Genomic DNA, 15,067 nt, shown 5'->3' with positions numbered 1-15,067 from the left:
CCATTTAAGCTGCAAACTTGTTGTTTGCAATCAAGTAAGAATAGCATTCCAGAAATTTGCCATGAATGGAGTTTCCAGTTTCTCTAATTTAACAGCAAGCGTGATGGCTTTACTTCAGGTGTCTCAGATTTGCTCTTTGAGTACTTCCTGATTTTACAGGAGATTTGCCAAAGAGATTAAGAAGTCATTTTGGCAGCTCCATTGAGTGTTTGAGAGTGTCTGTAATGTTACGTTTATTTGGATATCAGAGTTCTGAAATGTGTAGATGCAGTGCTGAATATGTGTGTGATGCAGTAAATCAAAATACCTCAGGAGTGCTGGCTTCTGTGCTGTTTACACCTACTAATTTTCAAGAATGGGCAGCACAAGGCACATAATGGAATAATGAGTTTCTCTCCTTCAAGTGCACCTGCAGTCCATTCTACCCCCTTGATAAGTTGCTGGCATCATCCAACAACTGGCTTCTAGAATTAGTAGCAGAATTAATAGCAAGTCCAGCCCCAGATTGTCTACCAAGGTGACCACACAATCTGTCAACTTTGTCCTGTATGGCTCTGGACTGTCTGAAAGGCAGAAAAAGTTGTACTGTCTTGCTCACAAACAAATCTAAAGATAAATATTAACTGATCAACACAGTTCAGGAGCTGAATCGACAATGACAGACAAATATTTTGCATCATGAAGCTCTTCTGCAATTCTTTCTTCCATTAATTCAATGAACTCTTCACACATTGCCCTTCTGACAACATTTATTAACATATCTCAATATGTGCCAGGGGTGGACCTGGTATATTAATTCTAAACTCTCCAAATAGTTTTGGCTATGTGGGGATCCCAGAAGCTTTTCTTTTCCTCTTAAAACCAGTTCTTTTTCCCTTAAAAACATTTTATCTATTTCCTCCACTGGGAATGTGAGAGGGCACAGCTAACGTGCCTCTGTACCTGGGCTGGGAGTGCTAGCACTATCCACTTTGATGCCAAAAAGGGTCCGGTCTTCCTGTGAACTTGAGCTAGAAGTGCAGGCATAATTATCCAGGTTGCCTCAAGCACTGCAGCACCAGTACTGCTGCTATTGGTAATATCATCACCTTCCACCAAAAAGTAAAGGGTGTTTAGCCAGCTCAGCCAGCTTGCTAGGCGTGTGATTTTCCAAGTTGTCAGAGAGACTGACAGTCAACCTATAGCCTACATCATTACAACTTTACATGAGTTATTCAGCTAACTTACAAAATATTCAAACAATTCCATAATAATACAAAATTTTCACAATCATCCATGGTCACTACATCTTACCCTCAGGTGTACATAAAATACAGGTTAAGAAATTTTTGTAAAATACAAAAATGTGAAATTTTTGGTATTGGCCATGAGTAGCGGGTAGTTATTGCTTATTGATATCGGCAGAAAGAAATCCATATTGTGCATGTTCTTTTGAAAAGCCAAGCTTACCATTTGGCAAGCTGGCAAAATCCACTCCTCACAGATATAAAAACTAGTTGCCTGATTAGAAATCAGTGATACTGTTAACACCACAAAACACAGATGAACTCTCCTACTGGTTTTAAACTAAGGCCAAACGATGCTGACTTAGATTTGGGATTTGTTTCAGGTTTTTAGTGTGTAAATAATTGTGGAAAACTGCTATCTAAAACCCATCACTGTTACATCATACATTTTTTTTCTTTCCAAATTGGTTTGAAAATGTTTTGAAAGAAACAGACAAATGTTGTCATACTCTGCATATAAGGGTATCAGATCAGGGAGATGGTGTATTTTATTTTATTGGGAGACTTGTTGGCCTGTCACAGTTCTGGTGGTTTATATGTGGTATCTCAGTGGCCAACATGGCTGTGACACATAGTTATATTTAAAGTCAGCTTCATGCAGTATATGCAGTCATGCTGCTCCAATTCCAGAAGGTTGCCAAAGTCTTTATTACAGTCAGTCATGCTCATTTATACTGCTTTCTATCAAGCCAGTTCATATTAGTACCCTCAGTTAAAAGATGTTGGTGTCACCATTTTTCTTTAAATGTACCTACACATTGCAATTATTTGTGTGAAAGTGTGTGCCATTGTGTTATGTTCCACTGCCAGGATTTGGTTAAGACCTTCCATCTCCCAACCTTGCCATCAAACCATCAAACACTGGGCAAATATCCTGTGAGAGTAAAAACTTTTACATCTCCTTCATCCCTAAAATTCCTCAGGGACACCTCAAAGATTTCTGCACCTTTTGTTCTTAGCTTCAAAATGAGCCGTTCCCATTAACAGAAGTCTTGTTGCCAGTCCTCTCTACTCAATGTGCAATACCCTGAAGCAGATTGTACAGATCAAGTCAGGTCAGCTTGCACTGCTCTACTTTTTTTTTCATTATTTTAAAGACAGGACACTCAGAAAGATTCCTCTTCCTGCAGAAAGATTCCTCTTCCTGCGTCTCCTCAGGATATGATGATGATGAGTCAATTCCCAGTGCAACCCCATTTTCTGCTCACTCCTTTGTTTCTGACAGTAGTAGCTCTCTGTGTTGCTCAGTGTTCCCGTTCACAGTTTGGGTATTTCCATTTTCTCCCTTGAAGTCTGAATTTAGTTGCTTCTGCAACTGCTTCTCTCTCCCTTCCTTGTAACTTTGTTTCCCCTCTCCATCTGGCTTTTCTGGAACTCATGTCTCGTCTCATTTCTTTTTATCACCTTCCACTTTCAACCTTGGTCCCCCTCTTCTTTCTTTCTGTGTCTTTCATATTATGTTCATCTTCCTGAAACTATCTGTGTAGTAAAAATGTGTGTTGCATGTTTGGAGAAACTAATACTGTATATTACCCAACATTAACAAAGGTTTTATAAACATAGTACAGTCCAGTCCAAGTAAATATAACCCATCTGGGATGGACTGTTCTATAAAAGCAATTTTGTGACTTTTCTGTGTCTACTTCACATCAGGAGCAGTAGTACAGGTGTTGCTAACCCAGCTATTAGCATAGATATTCACAATGACAAGTCTTACGCAGAGCTTCAGCCCTCTGACTATAAGGAAAGTACGCTGCAACCACTGACATATGTAAAGATAACAATGTTATCAATGTGTCGTTGCTTTCTCCCTTGATGCAAAAGTGAAGCCAAAAAATTGGGGTAACATACAAGCCCCGTCATCTTGCGCTACTGATGTCCTTTGGAGCCAGAGTCTGATTGGGGGGTGGAACTGCAGAGTTTCCACCCGAAATGCGAGTAGCAATCATCTGTCAATGACCCACAAGGTGTTGTTGTGCCATGAGTCCAGACAAATGCATATTGTATACTTTCACTCTGGCTGATACCTTCTCAAGTGGGCAGCATGTACTCACTCCAATGTAAAAATTGTAATATAATGCTTTTTTTAAAAAACAAACAAACAAACAAACAAAAAAAAAACCCATAACATTAGAGAGTTAATATCTGTGCAGGCATCGTCCACTGCAGGTATTTGAATGCATATTTGTCAGAAGATCCCAGTTTCTTCCTGAAGCAATAATAGCAATAGCTGTGTGTTTGTGTGTGTGTGTGTGTGTCTGCGCGGCTGTGCATATGTGCTGACAGGCATGACACTGATGTGTAAAAGGATAAGGAAATGGCTAGGGTGAATGTTTGCCCTGAGCACGTCCACTTGATGAACAATTATCATTCATTACTGCTAGCTGTCAGCCTCACACACTCTCACTCTCTCTCTCCTGCCATTGCTAACACTCCGTTTCTTTACTCCCTCCTCTCTATCCAACTCTCACCTTTTCCTCAATGTCCTTCAGCGATCGCATGGAGCTGTCATTCTGTCAGCTCTCCATCAGTCTATTGATTCACCGATCTGTGCCTGGCCATGGACAAATGCTTGCATGCCAATTTCTCTGTTTTTGCCTGCACTTTTCCTCTCATCAGTGCCTTCTGTCTCTCTGACTTGGTTTTTAGCTCTAAGTAGTTTTGGCAGGGGAGTAAATAATCCATTCTAAACTTTATTTCACTGTGACAAGAAATATTGCTCTTTTAGTCTGAGGGAAAAAGGGTTGTGCCAGTGGTGTTTAGAAAGACTGATAAAGGTGGGCAGTGTAGGGTTGCAGATTTTCAGTAGTTGTAGTAGATCTTCTCAAGGCTCGGGGAGAACAGCCGGAGATCCAGACTGAAAGACCATTTTGTTTCTGTTCATTATTTACTCTGACATTGACTTGGTGTTTGTCATTTTCTGTTGGGGGGAGGATTTGACTTAGCCAATCACTAATATTCTAAATACACTAACACTGTTTTCTAGGCAGTTAACTAATATACAGCTAGCATTATAAGTGTCAGTGTTAAAATACAAATAAATATCTGTAAAACATGACATTACACAAGAAGAGCTATTCTGATATAGGAAAATAATATAGAGGAAGCATAATAAATGCTGTATATGATCCAAAATAAGACTTCCCTCACCTAATGCCAACATGAATGACCAGACCAGAGTACTATGCTCTGAAAAGATACTACAGAGCTTTGTGCAGCCTGCTCACTCCCAATATGTCATATGTAACAGCCAGGTCAGAGTATGTATCCCACACTTGTATTAAATCAGTTGAAGTCTGGCCTAAGTATATAAGATTTTAATTACATGCTGACTATACATGATGAAAATGTGACAGAAATATTGTTAGATTAAAGTAAATGTACAGGCAAAGTGACACAACAGAAAGGATACATGCAGTATAATAGAGTATAATGTGCTTGACCCAAATTTATAGCTCAATGATTTTGTTAACACTGTGTTAGAGAGGTGTGGATTAAACTGAAAGGCCATTTTGTGGGTGTAGTCTGTTATTTTGTCCATGTTGAATCAAGAAAACACAGCACAAAATGTTAACTGTCCCTTGTGCCAGTAGGTGTTGTTATTGGAAGGGGTAGACAAACAACAGATGGGGCTCTTCAAGTTGTATGGGAGGCGAATCCTGGCCAGGGTAAAACTTAAGGACAACCGGGCATCAGACACTTCTTCAGTAGTGTACTCTTGCATCATTGGCTGTTTCAGCCTTTCAACACTATACACCCTCCACAAGGTGGCTCGTGAGGGTTGATCAGACCTCAGCTTGAGTCCAATACTCAGCTGTCCCAAAGTTCACCCTGTTGGTGAAGACTACAGGTTGATAGGTCGACAGGAGTTTTCGAATGTTTTATACTGATGTTTTTGGGGCCCAACATGAGTCATTCCACTTGAGCCAAAACCACCGGCTGCTTCTTTCCACCACCTCTGAGAGTGCTTTGATGGTCTTACTCAGAGCCTGACTGGCCTCCAAGTTCTTTTAAAAGTCTGATGGGAGATGATGCCACAAACCCTCTGCATGCCACTTTAGGTGGATACACTCTGGTGTTCCATGCTGCTGCATTTCGGCTGCTAGCTCCACATAGCGTCGCTTCTTACACTCATTGGCCTCCTCAACCAAGTCTTCCCAAGGCACTGTGAGCTCTATGATGTAAACATTCTTCAGTGAAGAGGACCAAAGAATCAAGTCTGGCCGTTGGTGGAGGCAATCTCAGAGAGTAAAATTAGCTGCTGGCTGATGACTGCCAGCCAGCATCTTCCAGTCATGGGCCATGCATGGGTATCCTGCTTCTGTCTTTGTTGAAAGATGTTTGGGTGTTTTCTGGCCTTCTCGATGCATTGTTGCCTTCAAAGGATCGGTTGTCCTTTGTGGGAAGGAGCTGGTTGCACTCCACACGCTCTCCAGAGCTGATGCCAAGCTCCTGAGGACCTGGTTGTGCTGCCAGGTGTATTTCTCTTGCATGAGGCTCGCCTTGCAGTCTACCCTAATATGTCTGAGAATTACTGGAGTTGGGCAGAGGGCATAAATTTGATCTTCACTAGGCCATTGATGGAGATTCTTTGGTGATGGAAGCAAATCATATGTTGCTCTGAAGCGAAAGCTTATCCTATGTGCAGCATATGTAAAGGTGTTCCTGTTACTTTGTCTAAGAAAACAATTAACAGGCATTTACCATACATGCTCAGGTTTTCTAAAGCAGCAGTCATTTCACATTAACTCTAATCGTTTAACTACAAGAACATTTACAACCACTTTAAAACACTGAAATCATAAAACTGAGGAGAATAAAAAACATTATGAAGCTGAATGAGTGGCATGCCAGATCAGTTTGCCTTTAGGGTGTATAAGAGCTCCTTCATGTACAAATAAAAATGTATGAAACACCAGGTGGTAAATAGTTAAATTGCCACTTTTCCTTATGCAAACTGATTTAACTTCTCTGTTTGTTTACGTTGTTATGAGCCCTCTTGACAGATTTACCTTCGAGTTCAACACATCTGAGTCAAACAGTTGGAATGGAATGCAACATTTTTTCAATATAAATCAAGCCATGGTTTACAGTTATTTATGTGCAAACTGAAAATGCATATAATGTGATAGAACTGTTCACAAGAGAAGTGGAAAACTTCAGCAAGACTGTTCGTAAACGTCCACTCAGAAAACTTAAAAGTCTGTATTGATGGTGAGGGGCTAAACATGGTTTTCAGAAAACCTTGAGCAAATACAAGAAGAAATCATTTTGTTGTGTTCTCATCTGTAACAACAAAACATTTTGAATTTGTCATTCCTCTGAATGGCTTCTTTGTTATAGCACAACAGCCAATGCTCATTGGTCTCATGGTGTTAAGATCCATCTGCCAAGACAAACAAATCTTCTGAAACAGTTAAAAACTGCTGACATGAATGTGCTATAGACTCCCATTATTCCATGTTGAACAATAACCAGGATATAAATGCAAAAGAAAATTCATATAGGAATTCAGAGTTGGTAAGCAGGCATCCAGAAAGCCAACTCAATCGCAATTTCCCTGAGTGGAAGGGGAAGTCTTCAGATTGATTGTTTCTTTCCTGGTCAACAATCCAGAGCCTGAAGATATATAATATCTATAATCATATAAGGGAGAAGACTCAAATCCGATATTTTTTAATTAATTTTCTATCCGCAGACTTACTGATTACCGTAACATGGCAATCACCGTAACACTAAACATATTTTCCAATGAAAGAGTGCAACATTTTTGCACAGCCATGATTGGTATGAAAGGAGCTATGAGCTAACAAAGGCTAACGTACTCTCCATCCCTGTGTCTGGGTCTGCCTGTGAGGCGTGGCAGCAGTCCTCTCACTCTGTCCAACAGGTCCTCAAACCGTCCTCTTCTGGGTGCTGTCCTCTTCTGTTCAGGCTCTCGCTCACACGACAAGATCACTATAAGAAGACACAGCTACTTCCGCTGGGGAATATTTGCATGTCAGTCAGGCTGTCTGCCTCTTTCTCTGCCTCAATTTGTCATCCTTTCAGTGTATTATATTCTTGTTCTCTTGTTCCCTCTTTTTTCCATCCAACACACTCTTCCTGTCACTCATTCTCTCACTGTATGGTGGATAAAAGACGATGAAAACACTAGAATATATGAAAATGGGAAAGTCTCAAAGGAAAGCAGAGACAAAATGTTTTCAATGTAGATTAACAAAGTTAATGTGTGTGTTTGTGTTCTCAGGCTCCCTGAACAAATTGACACCTAATCCTCAACACTGGCCCAACAGCATTTCCACAGAAGCTGCCAGCCTTCAGGACTATAGAAACAGAGATCAGGCATGCTTCCTTTGGATAGTTTCACACAGGCAACACCAGCATCTTCTCAGTAAAGGTGCTTTTACCCAACAAGCAGTTGCCTACTGTTGAGGTTCTGTATTTTGAATGGGCAACAGGAGGCACCTCTCCTGCCAGAAGCTCTCTGTGTGATGGCTCTTGTCTGTATGACAGTCTTTCAGGTCCTCCCACCTCACTGAGGGAATTGGCCTCACCTGGTTGGAAATCTATGAAAGCTTGATGACACTGTGATGGCTCTTTCGCTCCTTATCTCCTTCCTGGAAGGCCAGTGCCTTTCAGGTACCAGACTTGGTTTTGTTTGGTTTGATTATGTTTACTTTATCCTGTGTTATTGATGCAGACAGTTTTAGTTTAGCACATACAGTTAATAGCTGACTGCTCACAGAATCCATTGTGCTTTGCTTATTTTGAGTTTTCCTTAACACATTTTTTAAGTTGTTACTCTATGGACAGTAACAGTAACAACTCTTTGTTCTTACCTTCCTTTGTTTTCTACCTACCTAACAAAATCTTCATAACAAAGAACTTTTAGAGCTGTTTTAGAGCTGTTTTATAACAAGCTGTCATGTTCGTCCTTTGTATTGAATGATGTTTATTGCATGTATGTTTCTGTCTCTCTCTCTTTCATCCTCTCTGTCCTGTTTACCTCTTCTTCTTCTTCTCCTTCACCCAGCCGACTATCAGCAGGATGGTTCTCCCTTGTGAGCCGGGTCCTGCTCAAGGTTTCTTCCTGTTAAAAGAGAGGTTTTCCTTGCCACTGTCTGCTTGCTTGGGGTTCAGGCTCTGGGTTTCTGTAAAGCACCTACAGACAATTTGTTGTCTGTTGTTTGTTTGTTGTAATTGTAAAAGGTGCTATATAAATAAATTGAATTGAATTGAATAGTTAGCTTGTTAATCACCCAATACAACCCGATCTTACCTTCCTCATCCTCCTCTCTCCTGTCTCTGCATCGTGTTACTATATCTTAAAACTGCACTCAGTTTCGCTCGCTGCCACATGAATGGATAGGTGCATTATAACTAACTGCTGTTGCACACACACACACTGACGTGCACAGCACACACAGAAAACAGAATGTATGCACATTTCTGTCGGGGCTAAAAACAATGTTGCATCACTTTGGAGTAGAAAAACATGAACTCTTTCCCAGATGTTATGAATCTAAATTAATGTGCTGCCATTTTTTGTTGAAAATTGAACGTGGGATTTTACCGGGCTTGTTCGGTTCTTTGTGATTCTCCCCACCGAACGGGGCGCCAGGAGAGGACACGTTGATATAACTCTTTGTGGTCTTTATTTACTTTATTTGATTTTCCAGTTTTAAGTTATTATTCCACTGATAACATCCACAAATAGCAGTAGGTAGTAGTAGCCACAAATTGCAGTAGGTTGCAGTAGGTTGCAGTAGGTTATAAACCTATAGAATAAAAAGGCTATGATGTAAACAGCAATATTGATAGCCAAGTAAGCATACTGTATAAACTCCTGAATAATACAAAATATATCCATATATAAAAAACACACAAATATAGGCTAAATATACTGTATGAATTCATATAAATACATATCCATCAATTGCAATAATCAGTAAGCATTATTAAGCATTTTAAATAGCACAATATAAATAGTAAAGCAGAGCATATCAATTCATTATTAGTATTAACCGACTGACTACATTACCCAGCCTGCATTGCGAGCGGGAATACAACCAATTACAAACAACTACGTCACCCACCCAGCACCGCAAAATAGGAAGTGTACTCATGTGACGGTGAAAGCGCTACAATTCAAACAGACACGGATTATGAAACCGGCAACGTTAATCAACAGACCGCTAAGAATGTTTTATCAGCGTGACCAAAGTAACAGTTGTCCAGCACATGAACCGCATCACGGCAGCACAGCGGCAACACAAACAACAGACAAACTGAAACCGCAGTTGAAACAATGTAAACAGCAGCTTACCGGTGGCGCATCTCTCCTGACGAGACAACATGCCAAACTAGTGCTCGTACCCTCTTATAGCTCGTGCTCGTTCATTACCGGATTCTAGTTTGCCGCTATTGGATTACTACTATTACGTTTCAACTGTTTACTGGCCCATGCTTCAGCCAGGTAAGTGAACCTCCCACTTGCTCACCTGCTACCACTAATCACCTAATCACCCGTGGCTTTCCCGTGTCTCACCCGCAACCTAGCGAACGCAACACCTCCCACTTGACCGACTGATCATGTGATCCAAGGCGGTCACAGACAAACATCACATTACACCTCATAATACAAACAACAAATTTTTTTTTTTTTTTTTTTTTTTTTTTTTTTCACATACAATATTCTTGTCATGAAGGATAGTCATTGTCCCTGTTCGGACACCTCCCCTGACAGATGTGTAGTGTTCTGCCAGGTTTGGTCATATGGAGTGTGTATTCTTCATTCTTCATGAATGGTGCAAGTGGTGCCGATGGCAGCATAGACACGTGCCAAACAGCTGGAGAGAGAGAGAGAAAGAGAGAAAGAAGGGGCAGTGACGTCCTGAAGCAAATGCCTTCAAAATCGGGGGTTTGGGCGTTGAGGTTCTGAGGCAGCGCCTACAGAACTGATGGCTAACGATGTCCAGGGGTCACTGGTCTTCCACAGGGATGAGGACTACTAATCTCCTTACGTCTCTCCGTAGGATGACTGCTGTTGGCTGCTGAGGGTTCCTCTTGACTTGCCCAGCAGTCAACGAGGCAGAGAGGCCTGCACAGGTCTTTACGTCTGCGTCTCTCACAAGTCCTTTCTTGTCGGGGTACACAGCCAGGATCCGTCCAAGCCGGAATTGGCCTCGGAGTGCATTTTGGTCAGCGATCCAAACAATGTCACCAATCGCTACATTCCTTTGTGACTGGTGCCATTTTGGACGAACAAAGAGGTTAGGTCCGGCAAGTTCACTCCACTTCTTCCAGAACATATCCACACCAATCTGGATGGCTCTGAGGCGACGCCAAGGATGGGTGCACAAGTCGATTCCTCCTGTATCTCCTCCTTGACTGGTCCTTCCAAGGAGCAGAGTGTTGGGGGTCAGATACTCTATGGAGTCCTCTTGCTCTTGTGCCCTGGCGTCAATCGGCCTTTCATTGGTGAGGTTAGCTGCCTGGTAGAAGAGGGTTTGGAGTTCGCCCCAGGTGAGTGAGCTTGTCGTCCCTCCAAGGCTAGTGAGAGCTTTCTTTATGAGCTTAACTGCAGCTTCCGCAGCCCCGTTGCGATGTGGTGCGTCAGCTGGATGAAAGTTCCATGCCCACTCTGTTCCATGCTTGGCCGCCTGGTCTTCAATGGATGCTTCCCGTAAGGTAGCCAAGTACCTGTGCAAGTCTTGTAGGGCAGGTTTAGCACCAATAAAATTGGTTCCCTTGTCTGACCACAGTTTTCTGGGATGGCCTCTCAATGATACGAAGCGGAAGTATGCCTGAAGGAAGCTTTCAGATGATTGGTCGTCCACAAGGTCCACATGCACTGCCCTGGATGCCATGCAACAGAATACTATGCCCCATACCTTCTTCCCTGTTCTTTTCTTGACAGCATCTTTAATTTCGAAGGGGCCGAAGAGGTCCAGTGTGGTATACTCAAATGGGTTAGCACGCTGGGAGCGCTCTGGCGGCAGATCACTCATCATCTGCTGGCACATTTTTCCTTTCAGTTTGCGGCATGTAATGCAGTCATTTACAACTTTCTTTGCTATTCTCCGACCTTGCACAATCCATGCTTTCTTCCTGGTGCGCAGAAGTGTGGCAGCAACACCTTCATGATTCTCGTCATGGGCTTCTCTTGCCAGCAGGGTTGCAAGCCAAGAATGAAATGGAATCAAAGGAACAGATGTACCATCTTCCCTCCAGGACTGGATTCTTCCTCCACAGAGAAGGATTCCTGTGGTCTCGTCCTTGTAGACAACCAAGCGGTTCAATGTTGAGTCTAGGAAGTGACTACCATCTTGGGCTGCGAGGACCAAGTCTTGGAAGGCCTGTGCTCTCTCCTCAGTAGACAGGACAAGCTGGTTTGCCTCCCACTTTAGTGAGTCTGGTGCCTGACATCTTGCCTCCCACTTTGGTGAGTCTGGTGTCTGGCGTCCCTTCAGCCAGATTTCTGCAGCCCGTCGAGTCCAGGCTATGGCACCACACAACTTAGGCAAAGAACTGAAGCGTTGAGGCTCCACGAGGTGCACTAGCCCAACCGCCCAGGGCTTTCTTGGTCTGTCTTCCACTGATGTTGCACCAGGGACAGCGGGTGGTATCTGTTTGCCATTGACTCCTTCATACTTGGCTTCTACCTTGAGGTCAGGCATGTTGGGGTCAGTTCTCTGTTTTGACTGGGCTCTGGTAACCACCGCTGAGAAGGCTTTCCGCTGTAGTTTTCCCACATCTTCAGCAGCAGAGGGTGTAATTTCACTGGCCATCTTCATAGGCCAGTCAGTCTCGGGCAACTTCAGAAACTCAGGGCCTTGCTGCCACTCTGACCCTTCGTTGAGCTCCTCAGGAGTTGCACCTCTGGTAAGTATGTCAGCAATGTTCAGCTTGCCTTCAATCCACCTCCAATCTTCCACTTGACCAGCTTTCTGAATCTCACCAATGCGATTAGCAAAAAATGTTTGGTAGCCGTAGCTGTCCTTTTGGATGGCTGCCAGGATTGTTTGGCTGTCCACAAAGTGAACCCATTGCTTGACCTTTATGTGGCAGTGCTTCTCAAAGTACTTTTTAAGGCGGGTAGCAAAAACCGCACCACACAGTTCTGCCTTGATCACATCTCCCTTTTGATCGAGGGGGGTGAGTTTAGCCTTGGATTCCACCAGCTTCACTTCAATTTTGTCCTGGGTTTCCCACCGCAGGTAGAGCACGGCTCCATAGGAGGACTCACTTCCATCTGAGAATGTGATCCCTGTTGGTTGGCCTATGGCTCCCGGTGGCGTGAGGCTTCTCTCAAATCTGACCTGGCCAAGTCTCACATACTCTTCAAAGAGTGTGATTGCAGACTCTCGAAGTTTTGGTGAGAGAGGGGCGTCCCATGTATCTTTAGATGGGTTGTCCTTGTCCTTACCAGCTTCCTGGAATGATTCTCTCACCAGCATCACACCCTTCTGTTTGGCTGGTGAAGCGAGACCAATCGGATCGTACAAGGCGGCAATCTGGCTGAGAAGTATGCGGCGAGTAAGGGGATCTGGTGTTCCTTCCCTGACATCCTCCATACACAGATTCAGTCCGGTCCGCATCTTTCCTCTTTTCTTAGAGAAGTTGATAGACGTCAGCAATCGAAGCTTGTCCGTTTCTGGTTCATAGCCAACCCCAAGTGCTTTGTTCTCCCCATTATGCATTTGGTTGGGTAGTACCAGCATCCTGGGTACAGTTGTTTCTGTACTGAAGTCAGCAGCCGTCTCAGCAGGGGCTCCACTCCTCCCACTTTGGCGTGACAAGACCCACGGTTTGAGAAAGAAGCCTCCTGCTTTTAAAATCTCCTCCACGCCCTTGGTGATCCTTTCCAGCGTCTTGAGGTCATTATGGGAGGTCAGGATGTCGTCCACATAGCTATCCTCAGTCAGAGCTCGCCGTTCTTCAAGCATATCAGCGAACTGAGGAAGATTGGCGGTCTCTCTCATAGCGACTTGGGCGATACATCCTGCGGGTTTGTCCCCAATATTGACTCTGACCACTGCAAACACCTCAATGTCGTCCTCAGGGGTGTCTCTCCAGAGAAAGCGGTGGAGGTGGACTTCAGCATCTTTTAGCCACACTGAGTTATACATCTTTTTTACGTCACCCAGTGCAGCATGGAGTCCACTTCTGAACCTCAGAAGAACACCTCTGATGGGATTGAGGACATCGGGGCCCTTGTGGAGGAGATCATTCAGGCTTATGCCTCGGAACTCTTGGCTACTGTTCCACACAATTCTCACAGGGGTTGAGGAGGAATGAGGGTTCGGCGCAACTAAATGGCTGATATACCATATAGGTCCTTTCCAGTTGTTGATTTCCTCCTTTGTGAGTTTTGCGGCAGCTCCTCTTGCAACCATTTCGTGTATTTGTTCTTTGTAGGCAGCCTTCCACGCAGGTTCCTTCTCCAGACGTCGCTCAGTGTTTCTGAAGGTTGCCTCCACTGCTTGCCGATTGTCTGGCAGTGTTGTGAGGTCTGCTTTCCAGGGATAGGCTGAGTCCCAATGGGGAGAACTGCTGTGTTTATCCGCCAGTACGTATGTTAGGCACCCTTTTATCTTTTCAAGGTCGCGCTCTTCTTTGAGGGTCATTTCTTTTCCTCCAGGGGGGCACCTGCCACACTTGCAACCGCCACATTGAGGACTGCACGCAGCTCCGATGCTGTCCCACCTGAACCACTCGACGACCTCTTTGTTGGTGGCTGCGATGCTCTGGACAAGCACATCTCCTTCCTCCTCTTGAGGTATGATGGTTTCTTTATACGCCATGGAGGCTGACCTCATGGTCCTCGCGAGGTGAGTTTCAGAGCGGTACACAGCCAAGTCAACTGTCTCCATGAGATCGGGATGGGTTCCCCCGACGGTCTTTCCCAGCGGGCCGTCCCAGAGAACGAGGTCACCTACAATCTTGATTGGCTGGGGAACAAGACGACCTTCCCGATGGCTAATAAGGAGGTCAATCTTTGTGGGACGGACCAATTCGTCTCTGGGTACATTGGGGAAGAACCTATGCAGTTGCTCGGCTGTGACGGGTTGGGTCACCTCAGCAATGTTTTCCAGGCCATAGCAGAGAATTCGATGCTCAGCTACTTTCCCCTTGGATGTCTTCACCTTCAACCGGAGGGAATATCTTTTGGTCCGGACAGTTTTCTTCATCCCCCCAACTCCATGGACAATAAGCCTGATGTTCTCACCGAATAGTCCAAGGCGATCAGCTGCTTCATTAGTGATGTAATTGGTGTCAGATGCGAGGTCGATCAGGGTGCCAATAAGGCAGCCTGAGTTTGTCGTAACTTCCATCAGCATCATCACCACTGGATGTTCTGGCAGTTCATCGCTGACCTTGGCACATACGGTGGAAGATGTTTTGTTTGAGAATGCGTTCTTGTATTTCTCTCTTTGTTCTGGAGTAAGCTCGGCCAGAAACTCCTCTTGTTTACTGGTTAGGCCAAGTTTCCTTCCTCCAGTTCTGGTGCTCTGCTCCTCACTGTTGCTGTCCTTCTTTGGAGTCGGTGGCTTAGGACACAGAAGGTAATTATGGTCCGACACTCCTCCTTTCCGACAGTCTGGTTTTGGGCAGAGGTACCTAGGTGTGCATCCTTTCCCATCCTTGGGGTGGGGCCGCAAGCACTTGGAGCACAACCCTTGCTGCTTCACAGTAGCTCTTTTCTTTGAGAGATCTTGCTCGCGAAAGACTTTGCATGCAAATAGCTTGCCAGCGTGTGAATCATCTCCACAGAC

At 44.1% G+C, this 15,067-nt stretch overlaps 1 protein-coding gene across 1 annotated transcript; it reads right to left on the bottom strand.

The window, feature by feature from the left end:
• Window positions 1-9,047: 9,047 nt before the first annotated feature.
• On the bottom strand, window positions 9,048-12,942 carry LOC124069995. Its single transcript, XM_046409572.1, has 2 exons — window positions 10,243-12,942; window positions 9,048-10,182 (listed from the first exon to the last, which is right to left on the bottom strand). Exon 1 carries the CDS (start codon window positions 12,887-12,889, stop codon window positions 10,271-10,273), a length of 2,619 nt encoding a protein of 872 aa, XP_046265528.1. The 5' UTR covers window positions 12,890-12,942; the 3' UTR covers window positions 9,048-10,182; window positions 10,243-10,270.
• Between the last annotated feature and the right edge of the window lie 2,125 nt (window positions 12,943-15,067).

Source organism: Scatophagus argus, chromosome 13 (genome assembly GCF_020382885.2).
Source record: "Scatophagus argus isolate fScaArg1 chromosome 13, fScaArg1.pri, whole genome shotgun sequence".
NCBI lineage: Eukaryota > Metazoa > Chordata > Actinopteri > Scatophagidae > Scatophagus > Scatophagus argus.
This window is presented reverse-complemented; position numbering and strand designations above follow the sequence as displayed.